General features: G+C 42.0%; 1 protein-coding gene across 4 annotated transcripts in view; it reads right to left on the bottom strand.

Annotated features, from left to right (window-relative positions):
• Positions 1-6,207: 6,207 nt before the first annotated feature.
• LOC118664966 (membrane-spanning 4-domains subfamily A member 8-like) overlaps positions 6,208-17,831 on the bottom strand; it is a 35,147-nt gene continuing 23,523 nt past the window's right edge. For 2 of the 4 annotated variants that reach the window (XM_036325736.1, XM_036325735.1), the window contains exons 4-8: positions 17,473-17,595; positions 13,595-13,654; positions 12,181-12,309; positions 8,084-8,197; positions 7,451-7,910 (exon numbers count right to left, since the gene is read on the bottom strand). In XM_036325736.1, coding sequence (XP_036181629.1) covers positions 7,806-7,910; positions 8,084-8,197; positions 12,181-12,309; positions 13,595-13,654; positions 17,473-17,595 — 531 coding nt within the window. In that variant the 3' untranslated portion in view covers positions 7,451-7,805. Of the gene's footprint in view, positions 6,364-7,450; positions 7,911-8,083; positions 8,198-12,180; positions 12,310-13,594; positions 13,655-17,472; positions 17,596-17,831 lie in introns of those variants that run through there. The other 2 variants (XM_036325734.1, XM_036325737.1) reach the window with 2 other exon arrangements.

Below are 17,831 nucleotides of genomic sequence, written 5' to 3'. Positions count from 1 at the left end.
GTCCCAAATGAAGGCAAACATGACATCTATGACTATTTTTATTTAAAGGAAGAACTTGGAATCCTAATCATGCAAGTTAACACAGGGCTCCCAATAAATATATAGCAACTTGTCCTCCCCTGGAGTAGGCCTGGCTCATAGAAAGCTCAGGGCAATGGTGATTTTTTGTTGCTCAGGGCAACGTGATTTCTTTCCTGTTAATTGGACACATTTTTTTCTACTTTCTCTGTGGCTAAAAGGCAGTGCTTATAATCTCCAACTCATCTTATAATTAAAATTTTTTCATTGTTAGAGCAAGTTCTTTTCCCTCTTGTGAAAGTACTTGTGAACTGAGAGCTGATTGTTAAGACTCCATGAGGCTGCTAGGATGTCAGTAGGGACTGTGATCTTTGTGATTCTAAGTATTATATCTGCAGGACCTGCATATTTTGCAAGAAAACATGAAAACAAACCAAGGTGTACAGAGGTAAATCTGTTAATGTCCTAGAATTCTCAAATTTAAAAGCCTAGTTTCTTCTGGCCCAAAATTAATGAAAATGTTTCTAATTCTAATTTCTAAGCTGGATTTATGAAGGATGGAGAAGGAAATGTTTTCTTCAGAAAGTTTCCTTTGAATTGGATAATGAAAAATTGGGTTGATAGTTCATCCTCGGAGGGTGTGAAAGAATAAAGTTTGTAAAGTCTCTCAGAGCAGTGCAGCCCCATTTTGATGGGTTTCAAGAAACTATTTAGCCTTTGTATGGAAATATAACATTAAGGCTTTCCATAACTCCTAAGAAAAAATAAATAAAAATTATATAATAAAATGTCTTCATAATGTTTATATCATAAAATGAAATCATAAACTCTGTAGTCACTGTTTACAAAGACAGCCAAATAGTGAGTTACACTCTGTAATTTGTACAAATATAACAAATAGGTTAAAAAATTGGTTGTCATAATCTTGTAATGATTTTCTACTTGGAAAAAATATGTGCCAAGTGAAAAACTAAATAATAAAGTTGTGATTTAAAAGTGAGGATTACACTTGGAAATTGTAAAATGAAATAATGTGTAAATACTGTATGGAATAAAAGTTTAAACGGGGTGTAGTTTTTATTTTATTTACTTATTTTTAAATACATTTTTATTGATTTCAGAAAGGAAGGTAGAGGGAAACATCAATGATGAGAGAGAATCATTAATGGGCTGCCTCCTGATCAATGCAAGGCCCCCTACTGGGGGTAGAACTTGCAACCCCGGGCATGTGCCCTTGACCGGAATCCAACCTGGGACCTTTCAATCTGCAGGCTGATGTTCTATCCACTGAGACAACCCAGCTAGGGCCAGGGTCTAGTTTTTAAAAGCATAAAACTTTTTATTGCCTAACAATTTTTAAAAACTTTAAATTTTTCTTTGCTTAATCCTCACCTGAGGATATTTTTTCCATTGATTATTAGAGAGAGTGGAAGGCAGTGAGGGAGGGAAGGGGAAAGAGAGAGAGGAAGAAAGAGAGAGACACAGAGAGAGATGGAAAAACATTGATGTGAGAAAGACACGTTGATTGGTTGCCTCCTGCATGTGCCCCCACTGGGGCCAGGGATCAAACTGTAGCTCACACATGAACTGTTGAACAGGAATTGACCTGTGAACCTTCAGTGCATGGGTTGACTATCTACTAAGCGACACTGGCCAAGGCAAAACGATTTCGTTTAATGAAGCAAAAATACAATTTTACATTGTAATGGTTCTAGGAGGTTCTCTGGTTAGTTATAACATAAGAACAAAAGCCTGCAAATTGACACACAAGTTAACAATTAGTAGTTATAAAGATGAGATTTGAAAACATATACAGGTGACTGCAGCATGTTCTTGTTTTTGTTATTGAATGTAATTTTTTACATAAAACTAAATTTCAAATACTGGGTTATATAGATAATTCAATTTTTTATATTCTTGTAAACAAGGGTGGGCTTTCTCTTACCCTGTTACTTCTCAAAGATGTACTCAATTTAGAATGTTTCTTTCCTGTAGATTTAGAATGTTCTTAGTTCATTATATTTCTTCCTTACTTTGTATTTATGCACAGGAAGCTCCTACTGTTAAATGCTCAGTGACTTCAGGAGAATCCAGATGCTCCTGTGGCTTCTAACAACTCAGTCTATATTTATTGAATTCTTTAAAAACATTCATTTTGTGATAGTAGTTGGCATACAATATTATATTAGTTTCAGGGGTACAACATCATGATTAGACATTTATATACTATACTAGAGGCCCAATGCATGAAATTTGTGCAAGGGTAGGCCTGCCCAGTCCCGGCTGCCAGGGCCCTCACAGCCCCTGCTGCCTCAAGGCCCTGCAGGCCCCCCACCCGCACCTTGGTCTGGTGCTGCCCGCGTCTACCACCGCACACCCCCAGTTCCCTGGTTCCCTGGAGCCCCTTCCATTAATTACCCCCCGGCCAGTGGCCTGGGCCTCCCTCTGCGGGGCAATCACTCGTGGAGCCCCCTACCCCATCGATTGCTCCTCAGAGGGTGGCCTGGACTTCCCTCTTTGGGACGATAGCGGAGCCTCCTGATTGATTGCCGCTGGCCGATGGCCTGTGCCTCCCTCTGCAGGGTGATCATGGGGCAATGGCGGGCCTCCGACCGATCACATTGCACCCACCTCGCTGGGCTGGTGCAGTGCGTGTCATAGTGTGGTCTTCCGGAAGGTCGTCTGGACAGTCATTCTGCTGTTCGATCGTTTGGTCAATTTGCATATTATGCTTTTATTATTATAAATGAAGTGACCACCATGATATGTGGAGTACCCAACTGGCTCTAGAAATAGTTATTACAATATTACTGACTATCCCCTATTCTGTATTTTAAATCTTTGTGACTATTTTTTTAAATTTATCTTTATTGTTGAAAGTATTACAGATGTCCCCTTCCCTCCCTCCCCCCACAGTGACCCTTCCATCCCAACTGCTCCCCCATCCCTGCCAGGCCTTCACCACCCTATCGTCTGTGTCCATGGGTTATGCATATATGCATATAAATTAGTTGGTTTATCTCTTCCCGACTCCCCTCCCCACTTCACTCTGAGATTTGTCAGTCTGTTCCATGCTTCTGTGTCTCTGTATCTATTTTGTTCATCAGTTTCTGTGATTACCTTTTACAACTGGCAATCTATGCTTAATCACTTATCCAATTCTTCACAAACTGACATTTCTGGAATGATTCACTCATAACTGGGAAACTGTGTTGACATTATGGAGGGGAAATGTCTGTCTAACTAATGTGAGGAACAGTTCTTCTTTGAAAGTGAAGGATTGCCCATCAGTACTTAGACAAGGACCCAGAAGATAAAGCACTGTACATACAACTTAAAAAAAAAATCATCCCTAAAAAGTCAAAAGAATACCTTGAACTTTGAAAGTAGAGTCCATTATGCATTGTGTGATTTTATGCTAAAATTTTGAGTTATACTGAAGGCCTGGGGAGAGGACAGGAGTGGAGAGGAAGAGGGGGTCAATGGGGAAAAATAGGGGGACATTAATAACGATAATTTAAAAAAAATTTTTTGAGTGATATATTTGGAAGAAAAACCAGAAATCATTTGATCCATGACTCTCACTTTGCACATGATGTACCTGCCATGCGGAGAAGGGCAGTGGCTTTCTTGCCACCTCCAGCTTGTTAGTGGCAGAACAAGGACTGTCCCACTATCTTCCAGCCTAGAGTAATGCCTTCACTGTCAAAAAGTAGTATATAAATACATATACATAATATATAATTAGACATATATTTTATTGTGTAAGATTTCAGGACTAAATAGTGTAGAAGATGTAACAGTTAGATGTCTGTATACATATATAGTAAGTTTGGACTTAAGGGAAGAAAATGAGAAGCCATCTGTGCAAAAAAAAAAAAAAGAGCAGAGGTAATAGTAAGAATTACTATTATCTATATATATAAAAGGTTAAGTGTCCATCTTACTGGTAGCTATGACGTACACTGACCACCAAGGGGCAGGTGCTCAACACAGGAGCTGCCATGATGCACACTGGCCATTTAAAAATAAACGGCACCATGGACCTGGTGCCGACAAACCAACACCCGGCTTCCCCCAAGTGGAACACAGGCCCCGCCACCACCTTAGAGCGACACCCCAACAAATCACAGTCAACACTGCCAAGATCCCATGGCACAAAATGCGGCCCACAGCCTGGCCCATCCAGGAAACAGTAACTGTGGGTGCCAGGTAATGACATCACATAGCAACGCCTGGCTTCCTCTCCCTAGCGACTTTGTCTTCTTGGAGTTCCTTCAGCCCAGGAACCTGGCTTGCTGTATAGCCAGGTGCAAACATTTTACACTTTAACCAAATGTCTGTGAAGCGTTTTCACATGTCTCATCTCATTTGATCCTCACAGAAGTCCTGGAGTAGGTAGATAGGAGACTTGGTAGAATCCTATTTTCTTTTCATGAGGCAGAAAACAGAGATTTAGAAAGTTTAGAAACTTGAGCCAACTGAAAAGAAGAAATGATGAAACTTGAAAATGATTTCAGGTTTTCTCACTGCGCAGAATATAGTAAAACACTGCTACATTTAAATATTTTGCCCTTTGTTCTCCCTGTGTGATCTACAATAATAATATACTTTGTGTTGATATTTACTGCTGTGTTGCTGACAATTGCCTGAAAGAGAAGTTGGGGTACTTCACTGGGCTGGAAAAACCTTAGCTAAATTAGAAAGCAGGTCTAATTAAGCAAGTGTATTCTATATATATAAAAGGCGAAGTTGACTCATGCATGCACGATACATATACTAGTAAAGCTCTCACTGGTGCCAATCACATGCGTGTGTTTTGATCTGTCATTGTTGATTGTTAATTTGGTTAACACTTCTATTATAGAGAAAGGTCAAATAGAGAAATATTAAAATATTTCTTCTAATTAATTTCCTTTCAATATGCACGAATCCATGCACTGGGACACTAGTAAGTAACAAATAACAAAATAAAGTTATAAAGGAGTAGACTTATTAGTGTAATATAAGAGAAAGAAGAATAAAATATTAATCTGTGTAGGCACAGTACAGAAGTGAAGTAGAGAATATGAGTATTTTCATAATTAACCAAGGCAAATATAATATCAATCCCCTTTGTTATGACATAGGAAGGGGAAGTGAAAAATATTCCAGAAAATGTATGCACCAAGAGAGATCCTGCCATAGGTTGAGACATATGTTCACGTGATGATCTTAATATAATTTTGGGTACCATCACCTTCAAAAAGCAATGGGGTATCAGAATGTACTGCAAAAAGAAATGGTCATAAAAGAGGCTTGCTAATCTTGGGAATATTTTTGTCCTCCACGGATGGAAACTGTGCATTTCCATCGATCCATAGGTCTCCAAAGTCTCTTCCACCTTTTATGTGTCATTGATCTGAAGAAAATGGGAGTGAATGGAGGTGTTCAGACAGATGGATTGTGGGACAGTGCAGGGCAAGTACGCAATTTTATTACCTGCTGGAGGCAGTGAGCTGTCACTCCAGGTTGAGGAAGGAACCCTCTGGATGATGGGCCTAGCACACAAAACTAATAGAGTAGGTAGTAGGATAAGAAAGAAACTCTTTTCAAACTAGCCCCATGGTGATTTCAGCAGCACAGGTGGGAGGCATCCCTCTCTGGAGAAGCACCAGGTGTGTTAGAAGATGCTTTCCATGTGAGGTGATGCACATGTAGGAGGTGAGACATATCTGGAGTGTTTATGTTAACTCAGAGGTCAGATAAGTCAGGAAGGAGGTGTTATGCCCAGAGTTCAGGGTCCCCAATAATCCACCACCAGGGAGCCTCCTCCGATGCAAAAGCAACGAGTCTTTAATGATCAATTCTAGAATTGGCTCCCAGCCTCTATCCGGCGCAGCGGTGAGGCGAGAGAGCATGTCCCAGGAGAACAAAGGTTATATAGGGCTAGCTATTTGGGGTGGGCTTTAGGGGTGACGTGAGTTACAGAGATTGGTCAGGGTTTTACAGCATAAGGGTCAGGAAGTGACCATCACATTCTGAAGGTTGGAGCCGTCCTCCACTATAGCCTTATTAGGACCTTAGCTACATTTCTGGAGCTTCATTGGTCCACTCAAGTGGGTGGTTGGGAGAGTCAGGACAATACCAGCATTCTTGTGGTCACTCTCGGGGGAGGGGGGGGGGCCGGCTTGGGCTGAGGGCCCAGCCTTGCAAGACAAGATAGAGGAGAGGGAGAAGAGTATGTCTCTGCTTCGTCCTTGAAGAGGGAGGAGGGTGTATTTCTGCTTAGTTCTTTCAAGTTCCGTTCTGTCCCTTCAGAGGCTCTGAGAAGAGAGTGTAGGATCAACTCGGAGGACTGGAGATCTGTGGAGTGAGAAGATGTCAAATCCGATGGGGCAATGAGAGGCAACAACAAAGAAGAAGGAGAGAGGACCAGACTTACTCTGACCATCCAGCCTTCTAAAACTGGTCCAAACAAGTCAGCCCATGATGGGGAGCTCAGTGTACTAACATTGGGCTCAGCTTACAAAACAAAGAAGTGGAGGGCTGGTCTAAATCAGAATAGAACATGCTCCAACTGACATTTTTTTGTTGTCTGTCATTTCCCAAGATCCGCTAAGTTCTAGAAAACACACTGTAGGCTTTGGAATCTCAGTTATTCCTGACTGGCTGGTGGGCATCCAAAGGTCAGAGAAGATACAGGTGCTGAGACAGAACTCTGAACATCAAGCCATTGAGAGGAAACTTCTTAGGTAAAATTAGAGCCTAAAAATATTTACAAGAGTAAAAACATGTCTGTATTTAATAATAATAATAATAAAAAGTCATTGCCAGGCTGTGCAGCAAAGGAAAACTTGATGGCACCTGGAATTTACAGATTATTTCTATAATCTGCTGGCACATAAACTTTACGGAGCCAAATAGCCATCATGGGTAACAATATTTAAATTGAAAGTGCATACATCTAGAAGTTATAGACAGCTATTTCTCTTTGAATGAGTTTTGATCCTTTGGTAAATAAAGATATAATAGCCTCAAAACTTTGGAAGATATCCTAAGGCAACGTTTGTTCTTGAGTACTATTGCATCGGTGGCAACAGCATATAAAAAGCATAATAATTTCAGTGGATGATTCTCTCTGAGTCTTCTCAAAATAATGGTATAATATTGCACTTAAAAACCAAAATAAAAACCACCTACTCTCCTTTAATGCCCCCAACAAATGCTGCTTCCTCAACCAGGCTTGTTCTCTGCTTTTCCAATCATTGCCAGAATAAATAATTTCCCTCTCTGATCTCTCTCTACACATCCCCACATTCTGCCTTATGTTAGAGAAAACTGCTTGCATGTTGTTCTTCTCTTGTGAAGCAGAAGTTCCTTGAAGTCAAGGGCTTTGCATGTTCCATGTTCACCCTCTTTCTGCCATGAATAGAGTTTTGAACATATCAAATGCTCAGTGCACTTTTATTCAGTGAGTGAATGATTGGGAGAATGAAGCTGGGGTTGTCTAGACATTTGTTTCACTAGCTCATAAGCTCACACAGGTAAGCACATGAATATGTGCACTGGATGTGCCACAGGTGGATGTCCTAGGGAGGACCTCTTGCTCAAATCCACTTTAAAGTCCTGCCTCCTTTTAAATGGCAGAACAGCATGAATAACCAAGCTGAAGTGAATGAAGTACAGGGTGCCAACAGCTGGAAAGACATTTTCCTTAGTTTGTCAGGGGGGAAGAAGCTGAGTTTCAGAAGCCCAGAAAGGGAGTTCTTTTGGTTCCAGTGAAAGATGCTTCTAGAACCTTTGGCTTATTTGGAGTCCTGGATCTCACTGGAATAAGATGGTGGAGCGTTCACTGGTTCTGGATTGGCCACTGGGTTTGTCACATAGAAGGTTTGATAGACCACAGTTCTCTGAAAAAGACAGGTAAATGGAAGTGCGTTAGTCAGAACCACAATTGCGCAAAGGCCTTTAGACATTCTGGGATTCCCCATGTGCCTGGGCAAGAAGGGGAAGCCTGAAAACTTCTCTAGTCCCCACACGCGTTAGAGCATCTTTCCACCAACTGAGGATCATACACACTCACGTTGTTATCTAAATAGCTGAGCAGTTTGCAGTCAAAATGGGAAGATGTGCAGGCAATGCAGAATTCCAGGAGGCTAAAGATGAACATCACGGCAGAAGAAGCTACTCCAGAGGCCTGAAACCAGGAGGAACACAGATGTCATGAGGGCTGCCTGGGAGTGTGAGGTCTGGTTCAGAGAGCATGGCTTTGCAATGGACCATGGCTAGGGCTTTGAGAAAGACCTCTAACCTCATCTCAGCCTCATGGAGAAATGATCTCACCAGGTTTTTTGAGGGTCAAGTGTGTTTGTAAAAGAGTTATTTTAACACTTACTACCTGTTTTGTTCTAAGGAAAAGAGCAGTCATTGTTTAGGGAAACACCTTGATGACTTGTTTTGGGTACAGGGCACGTAACCTAAGGATGGTATTTGGAGTTAAGACAGTGAAACTGTTCTGTGTAGGAAGCAAAGAGAAATTTGGGAGCATGGACAGTCCTCAGAGAGCAAAGAGAGATGGATAGAGGAGAAAGACTGGACTGAGCAACATGAAGGGATGGTAGGGCCTACAGAAAAAAAGGCATCTTGTGAGAAATTAACACATTACAAAGCAGGGATGTCTAACCTCCAGGCATCAGTAGTTACCTCCACCATCCCTCCAAAGCTTTAGAGAAAGTCAGCTACTAAAACAATCTTCCTGGCTTGTGACCATGGTATTTTGTGGAGAGAACTAATTGGGACTGTCTTTAACTTAAGAAAACAGTCAATAAAAGGATCCCCAAATAGAACTAATTCAGCAGTAGTGGATTTCACGTGAGCACCAGGACACATCTAAGCCCTTCCCTTGTTCACCAACAATGCTCAAGAAAATGAGGTCTCTTACTGTATCTGGGGAGACAGTTTGGGTAGAATCCAAGGACAAGAGATGAATGATCCCAATAACATCTGGATTCCAATTACAAGAGGAAATACATATGGAAGTGAATGTGCATGGCACATGGTAGGTATCAAACAAATGTTTGTCAATTATGATTTTAAAATTAGCATTGGTGATAGCTGGCTGCTCAGAGAATCCTCTCTCATGGAGAGACCCCTCTTTAGCACTTTTCTCCTCTTCCCTCTTGATTTAGCAAGCACTTATTAAACATATGTTTGCTATGAAAGGCTAAGAAAGCATCCTGAGAGGCATAATCTAGTGATGGAGGAATATACAGATATAGGTAGTTATAATTTAAATCAGACACGTTAAGAGCTATAAAAGAGCCAATAGTAGTGCCTCAGGGCACTGAGGAGAGACAGTTTCATTCTCAGTAGAAGATCCAGTGATGTGGGTTTGGACATGTGTTCAGGCAGGGGGAACAGCAGGATGGTGATGTCTGAGTAATGGAATCACAGAAGCTTAGGGTGGAGGGGCCTTTACAAATGATGCTGGTCCTTTTCAAATTTTTTTTTAACAACATCCTATATAATAATAGAGTAATATGCTAAGTGTCCAACCAATCGGTTGACCACTCGATGAGTCACTATGACCCTGGTTGGAGCACTGACCACCGGGGGCAGACACTCCAACCAGTAGGTTAGCTTGCTGCTGGGATCCAGCCAGTTGGGACTGGGCGAGAGGGCCAGATACTCCCTGGATCCCTCCCACAGTCCCTCCCCATCCAGCTGGCCCCCATCAACCCCAAACAGGACAGGGTGAAATGGCCCCAATCAGCCCGATCGCTGGCCAGGCCAATGGACCCCACCTGTGCACGAATTCATGCACTGGGGCCTCTAGTTCTTTTATAAAGAAAGCTTTCTAATGGGAGGAGAGTTGGGAGGATTGGTGAAAAAGGTGAAAAGTATTAAGAATAACAAATAGGGAGGTATAAAAACAGTCACAGAGAGGTAAATTAGAGTACAGTATAGGGAATGTAGTTACCTCATCAGATATGTGTCTAATCATTACACTGTATACCTGAAACTAATATGGTATTGTTTTTCAACTGTAATTGAAAAATAAATTTAAAAAAACACCTTTCTATGAGGGAGAAGGGTTCCTCCAGCAGTTTAGATAGTTATCATTTGATGAGTATTAATTCATGCTTGTTGAGACCTTGGAGCACCCCACACCTTGGTTCATCTTTTGCTAAGCTATGTTGAAGTCCAGCCCTCCTTCTTCTGGACTGAAGCCAGAGGTGTGTGGGTGTACGAGATGGAAGAGATCTCTTTCCAAGACCAGGCATTGGCAGAACTGAGATTAGAAGTTAGGGGTATCCGGTTTGGCTCAGTGGATGAAGTGTCAGCCTACGGACTGAAGGGTCTCAGGTTCGATTCCGATCAAGGGCATGTACCTTGGTTGCAGGCACATCCCCAGTTGGGGGTGGGCAGGAGGCAGCTGATCAATGTTTCTCTCTCATCGATGTTTCTAACTCTCTATCCCTCTCCCTTCCTCTCTTTAAAAAAACCAATAAAATATATTAAAAAAAAAAAAAAAAGAAGAAGAAGAAGTCGGGGGTGGTGGCTCCAGCCACTGTGGTGCCCGAGAAACTGGTGAAAATGGCTGGATTCTGGATGCACTTTAAAGGTGAAATCAGCAGGTTTCCCTGTGGAGTTGGCTCAGAGGTGCTGGAGGCAGAGTCAGAGTGAGTTAATGATTTCACTAAGGTTAGTCCTGAGTGACTGGAAGGATGCAGTTGCCATCAACCTGGAAAAGGCAACCTGAGAGAAAGTTTGGGAAGTAAAATATGGATAGGAGATTTGGATATGTTAAAATCCAAATATTAGATGGTGAGCGAACAAATGGATACTAGAGACTGGGGTTTGTGAGAGATGATTTGTGGGAACCTAGGCATTTGGAGTCATTGTCATAGAGAAAGTGTTTCAGGTCACCAGACTGGATGAAACTGCCAAGGCAGGGAGTAGAGAGGGAAACAGAAGAAGATTGAGGACTGAGTGTGAGAAGTTGGGTGAAAGATCAGAACCAGCAAAAGGGACAGAGAAGAGAGCAACCAGTAAGGGTGCAGGCACACCAGCTGCAGTGCCTGGAAGCCAACGGGAAGTCCACCAAAGAGGAGGAATGATTGGGCCCTTGAATAGAGGAAATTTTTGGAGAATTAAGGCTGAAAGTATGGCTAGTGCAGGTTAAAGAGAGATTATGAGAGGAGAGAACTGAAGACTGCAAAGTAAACAATTCTTAAGGAATTTTTTGCAGAGAGAGTCAGAGAAATGGAGTGGTACCTGAAGTAACCAAGAGAAGGTTAGTTTGGGTTTAAAGATGAAAGAAACAAAAGTGTGTTCGATGCTGATGGAAAAGTTGTAGCAAATCAGACAGTGATGTGGAAGAGAGGTGGGAGCCAGAGAGAGGGGAGAAGCACATGGAGTGATAACTTTAATGGGAGGAGAGGACAGGGCTGCTGTGCAGAGAGAGACATTGAGTTTACATGGGGCTCATCTATAGCTGCGCTTTCCCATCTGTTAGCAAAGTGTCCCCTGAGGACTTGAGATGTGTTGTAAATGCAAAATAGACACTAAATACACACTAGATTTCTAAGATGTGGCACCCAAAATGCAAAATATTGAATGAATAATTTTTTACACAGATTAAATATTGAAATTATGTTTTGTATTTTTTGGGTTAACTAAATGTAGTATTGAATTTAATTTTACATTTTTTTCCTCTCTTTAATTTGGAGACTCGAAAATGTAAAATCACTCACATGGCTTACATTAGATTTCTATTTGACAGCATGGGTCTATATATGGGATGGCTCATTCGCCTATGCATTTCTATGGCTGCTTTCACATTGGGTTGAGTACTTGCAACAGAGATCAGATGGCCTGAAAAACCTTAAATGTTCACACTATATCCTTTTTTCTGAACACCTTTGCTGACCCTTTTGTCCACAGTAATGGGCAGGAAGATGAGCAGGTTGGTGGGTACTGATGTATTTTCTGTATAACTGCATTTAATTCTCCCAACAATGGCAAAAGGTAGGTACTGTTTTATAAAGATGGAAACAAGATTAAGAAAAGTCACATGCTTAGAGTAACAGCAATAAAGCTATAGGTCAAGGACTTATAAAAGCCCTAAAGAAAGCTACATTGGAACCCAGAGGAGCATTGATCAAGAGGGATACTTACCACTGCACTGCAATCAGAGGCGCTCGTGCTCCGACATTTGGAGTTGATAACCATATCTGTGATGAGGAGCATGATTCCAACCATAGAGAAGATTGCACTGACGATACTCATGCCCAAGCTACCTTTCAGCTAAAGAAGATACAGAGGGTTAGTATGAGAGAGGAAAACAATTATAGCTGAGATGAGCAGAGATTCAGCAAATGCTTCATAATGTGAATTCCTGGAACCCTAGATGTGAGGCAAGTAAAGAGATATCTTGTGCAAAATAGGTTTGGTGGTAAAGTAACTTTGAAAACACCTGGGTTGCCCTAACCGGTTTGGCTCAGTGGATAGAGCATTGGCCTGCAGACTGAAGGGTCCCAAGTTAGATTCCGGTCAAGGGCATGTACCTTGGTTGCGGGCACATCCCCAGTAGCAGTTGTGCAGGAGGCAGCTAGTCGATGTTTCTCTCTCATTGATGTTTCTAGCTCTCTATCCCTCTCCCTTCCTCTCTGTAAAAAAAAAAAAAATCAATAAAATATATTTAAAAAACAAAAATCACCTGAGTTGCACAAAGTTAGGTCTTTTCTGTTGCAGGACTTCTCACAGCCTTTAACAAGGAATATGGATCCACTGGAGAGTAGACTACTAAATAGAGATCCCTCCCAAGTTATCTAACCATTTCATAAAGTATATTGTGGGACAAGTATCCCCAAGAATAATGTTTAGGAATCACTGGACTCATTTATCCCACAAGACATGGCTTAAAGACTCAACCAAAGTGTTTTGGTATGTGACCAGCTCTGAAGCTCCATGATTTTGGTCCATGTGCAGAATGACATGCCCAGAATTGATCTTTCCTGTGGAGTTTTTAAATAGATTTCATCTGTTGTGGGACCAGGCCATGCTGGGGTCTTTCTCTAGATAACCAGCTTGTGAGAGAAACAAAGGTACTCTCTTGGTCCAATACTGGGGCCAGCAAGCTTTGCCCATGTTAATTGACAGAACTTGTTAGGAAGGATTCCTTTGGGAAGCTGCTTCCTGAGCCTCCCCTGGCTTCCCTGTAGTAATGTCTGGCACTGGGCTGTGTGTGCTGCAGGCAGTCAGTGCCTGCTCTGCTGGAGGGCAGCCTAGCACCCCTGGTTGTTTTTTGCCTCCTCTTGTAAGATCCTCTTAGGAAAGTTATTCTCTCTGTCTCTCCATACCCTGAAGCTTCCCTTCCTTCCACCAACTCTTCTGGACTTTTTCCCCTTTGTGACTCTGTCCAGGTTCATGTGGTCTTGTGAGTATGAGTGAGCATGCATGTCAGTGCCCTGTGTCTGGTTATAAGTAGGTGCAAGGATGAAGGAGACATTGTGTGTGAACTTCTTTCCCCTGTTGTGTGTCTCTCCTAAGGGTCCATGGTTCAGAAAGCCTGTCTCAGAATGGGACTTACCAGGCAAGAAGATCTTGGTTGCTGTTCTGATGCCACTGAGAGGGATCCTGAAATGATGAACTGATGCAGAAGAGAGGGAGTTTAGAAAGAAGTCAGTGGTCAGAGACCCACCTTCAGGCTCCATGCTTCTGGTCACACATATATTCTCTCACACATGCTAGGATCCTCTGCTGGGATCTCCTACTCAACTTGGGGAAAATAAATGAAGGAAGGAAGAAGGGAAGGAAGGAAGGAAGGAAGGAAGGAAGGAAGGAAGGAAGGAAGGAAGGAAGGAAGGAAGGAAGGGAGGGCAGTGACTAGGGATAAATATATATTTTAGAATCCAGTATACCAGTTTTTAAACTCTAACTTGAAACTCATGTGATCTTGTGTAAGTTAATAAATTTTTCTTAGTGTATATTTCCTCTTCAAAAAATGAGGAAGACTATATGTCTTCCTAAGTGTTATTATCATGAGATAATTTGTCCCTTGCTTCTAGCATTTGGCGTATCTTGCCCATGGTAGATTCTGTACATAGTAGATACTCAATACAATTACTTCTTTTCTTGCCTTTTATTTTCCCACAGGCACATATTGTTAGCCTCCTAAAATGATTCACTCAGGCATGGGCACTCTGGAAGGAAGAAGGAAGGGGTTCCCACATTTTCACTGCTTTGAGATATCAACCCAATGTATCTTTTAGTTCAGGGGTCCTCAAACTTTTTAAACAGGGGGCCAGTTCACTGTCCCTCAGACCGTTGGAGGGCCAGACTATAGTTTAAAAAAAAAACTACGAACAAATTCCTATGCACACTGCACATATCTTATTTTGAAGTAAAAAAACAAAACGGGAACAAATACAATATTTGTATTTGCATGTGGCCCATGGGCCGTAGTTTGAGGACCCCTGTTAGTTACTCCAAAGAATGTTGCATCTCTGCAATGTAGTACATCAACTATGAGGGCTACAGGGTGCAAGGATGTTTGTATTTATTTCAACACTGATGTTCTGCAGGCATAGTGGCTGATGGGATTCTCTGCTGTCAGTGAGGGTTTGAGAGGGTATCAGCTATGATTTAATGGAAGCTTTGCTCAGCCCTACATGAAATGCTTTTAACTTTGCATTACTTAACTGCATAATGCCCCATCAAGCACCATTATTATTCCTGTTTTATAGAGGGGTGGACTGAGGCTTAGAGATTTTGAATAACTCGCCCAAGAGCATTCAGCAAATAGTATATCTGGGAATCAAATTCAAGTATTTGACCCCAGATCTCATGTTCTTAACCCTCATCCTGCACTCATTCCACCTCAGGGTAGATGCATGTGGCTTAGAATGGAAATGGATATTCACAATGAAAACTTACTCTAGCCACCTGTGCCTTCTAAGAGGAATGCCATTTTTCCTATAAGTGGGAAAATGAGTCTTAATTTTATGTGCTTCTATTTCTACAGACTTTGTAGGAAAGGAAGGAAACAGAAGACTGGACTTCTGGTGTCCATGCTGGTCCTCTTAAGGTGCCTAAAGAGAGGGCCTTTGGTTTGGAGGAGGACCATACGGTCTTTAGGAAATAGATAGTCCTAGAGTCAGTAAGGCAACACAGAGTAAAAGTGCCCTGCAGGAAGAAGGGAGTGTGGTGTCATGAGGGCTGATGAGACCTGAACAACCTGGTGAAAGGGAAGATGGCCACCGAGGCCTTTGAGATGCCTTAAGAGAATCTAACACTCAACAGGAGAATCTAACACCCAACAGGAACTGTTTTGTGGCTGTGGTGTTAGTCTTCTCCATTTCCCCAAACTCCACAGAAGTCTGTTATACACACAGGTGTCTGTGGTTGGCTGAGTTCCAAGTCTGGGTCTGTGCTGAACAGAGGGAAGACCTCAGCCTCAGAAGATGAGAACAAGACAGAGCAGGTGCTCAGATAAGAATGCTCCCAAGAACCTAAACCCTGCCATTTGTAGGTGTGTGTGTGTGTGTGTGTGAGTGTGTGTGTGTGTGTGTGTGTGTGTGTGGTGGATGACTCTGGGCTATTTTTATTTAAATCTCATGGTGCATGGTGACTTGGCTGATGTCCAGGAGTTTTGCTATTTAGAAAAAAGTTGCCTTGGGTCACAGATATGTGATTTGAGAGAAAAATTGTGTTTTGGCAGGTAGAGACAGACAGGGTTGGTGGGAGAGAGACTGAATTGCGTGTGTGTGCGTGTGTGTGTGTGTGTGTGTGTGTGTGTGTGCGCAGTGCGCCTGTGGAAGAGGGAAGACACTAAGAAGAGTGGAAAACAATCATAAAGGCAATACATTGGAAAGAGAAAGGATTTTTGGTTCTTCACTTTAAAGAGGTTCCAGATCACCCTGAAAATGTAATAAAAACTGTGGACTTTTCCAGAAAAAGGAAAATAAATGACATCTAATATACCAAATATTTTGCAACAAGGTGGACTCTGAGCCCATCAGAGAACTCCAGGTTGAGTTCCCACTGCTTACTGTCTGTTCTGTGGCTAGGCAGCCACTCTTAACCTTTGATGGAAACATTTTTCTCCTGGAGCACCAGCTCTGAGCCTGAGTCCAATAGCATTTGAGAGCTTGGCTAATGAACTAGGAAAAGGTTTCCTAACCTCTGAGGTGGGCTAATTAGGAAGCTGCCTGCTCTGGGGCAATGGCACCTTGCAGGACTGTCACTTGATATATGAACTGAATTTTGTCTCCTCATAATCCATCTTTTGAAGTCCAAACCACTAGCACCTCCAAATGTGACTATATAGACGTTTCCAGACTCACTATACTTTGCTTTATGATTTTTTTGACTTTACAGTGGTGTGAAATGATATGCATTCAATAAAAACTGTTCTTTGGATTTTGAAGGATTTTGAATTTTGATCTTTTACTGGATGAGTGCTATGTGCTAAGATACTCTCTGGTGATGCTGGACAGAAGCAGCCAGCCTCAGCTCCCTGTCAGCCACACAATCACGAGCCTAAACAACCCATTCTCTACAGTGTAGTACTTAATTTATTTTGACTCGGGATATTTTCAATTTATGATGGGCTTTTGGGGATGTAGCCCCATTGTAAGTTAAAGAGCATCTGTATTTGAACATAGGACCTTTAAGAAGGTGATTAGTACTCAGCCATAAGAAAGGATGAAATAGAGTCATTTACAAGAACATGGATGGACCTTGAGAACATTATGCTAAGTAAAATAAGTCAGACATAAAAAGCTAAAAACCATATTATTTCACTCATATGTGGAATATAAAATTGAAACTTATGAACAAAGACAGCAGTGTCATGGTTGCCAGAGGAAGGGGAGTTGGGGGGGAAGGGGGTCTTAATATGAGGTGACAGGAGAAGATTTGCCTTTGGGTGGTGGGCACATGGGGCTATATACAGATTTTATAACTTAGAAATTCACACATGAAACCTATATGTTCATGTTGACCAATGTCACCCCAATAAAATTTCATTTAAAAAAATAAAGAAAGATGATTAAGGTTAAATGAATTCATATGGGTGGGCCCTAAAACAATTTGAGTGGTATTCTAGTAAGTAGAGATATGAACACAGACACACACGGAGGGAAAACCATGTGAAGACACAGGGAAGAAGACGGCCATCTACACTCCAAAGAGAGAGGCCTCAGGAGAAACAACCCTGCCCACACCTTGATCTTGGACTTCCAACATCCAGAGCTATGAGATAATAAATGCCTGTTGTTTAGCCACCGAGTCTGTGGTATTTGTTCTGGTTTTCCACATGAACTAAAGTGCTTGGTGAACAAGGCCTGAGCTGAGTTCACAGCCCGCGTGCTCTCTTGGCTGAAAAACACATGCGGCAAAGTACACAACTGGCCAGTGTGTTAGCGATTTCTGGAACTCACTTGCAGGGCCACTGACATTACTTACCAAGATGCCTCCCCAGAAGGGATAGCCTCCGTAGAATGAGACTGCGATGTAGTACCAGAGAACCATGGGGCCTAAGACACCGCCGAGGCCAATGTGTATCAGGCCGATCAGGATCTGGATGGCCTGTCAGGGGAGCCAAAAGCAGAGGCCTTAGTTTCTGAGGCCAGATCTTAACCCGTGCACTCTTGGGCCTCCTTTTTATTTTAATAAATATTTTGTTCTCTTGGTCAATAAAGTCATATTTAAAATGTACTAATGAAACAATGCTTCCCATAATTGCCCCCCAACTTAAAGAAAACAATCACTTACATTTTGGTGCATAACCTTCCATTATTTTCTTAAATATACACACTGATAAT

This window comes from Myotis myotis, unplaced genomic scaffold (genome assembly GCF_014108235.1).
Source record: "Myotis myotis isolate mMyoMyo1 unplaced genomic scaffold, mMyoMyo1.p scaffold_m19_p_10, whole genome shotgun sequence".
Classification (NCBI taxonomy): Eukaryota; Metazoa; Chordata; class Mammalia; order Chiroptera; family Vespertilionidae; genus Myotis; species Myotis myotis.
The sequence above is the reverse complement of the archived record's forward strand: the minus strand, read 5'-3'. Positions and strand labels throughout refer to the sequence as shown.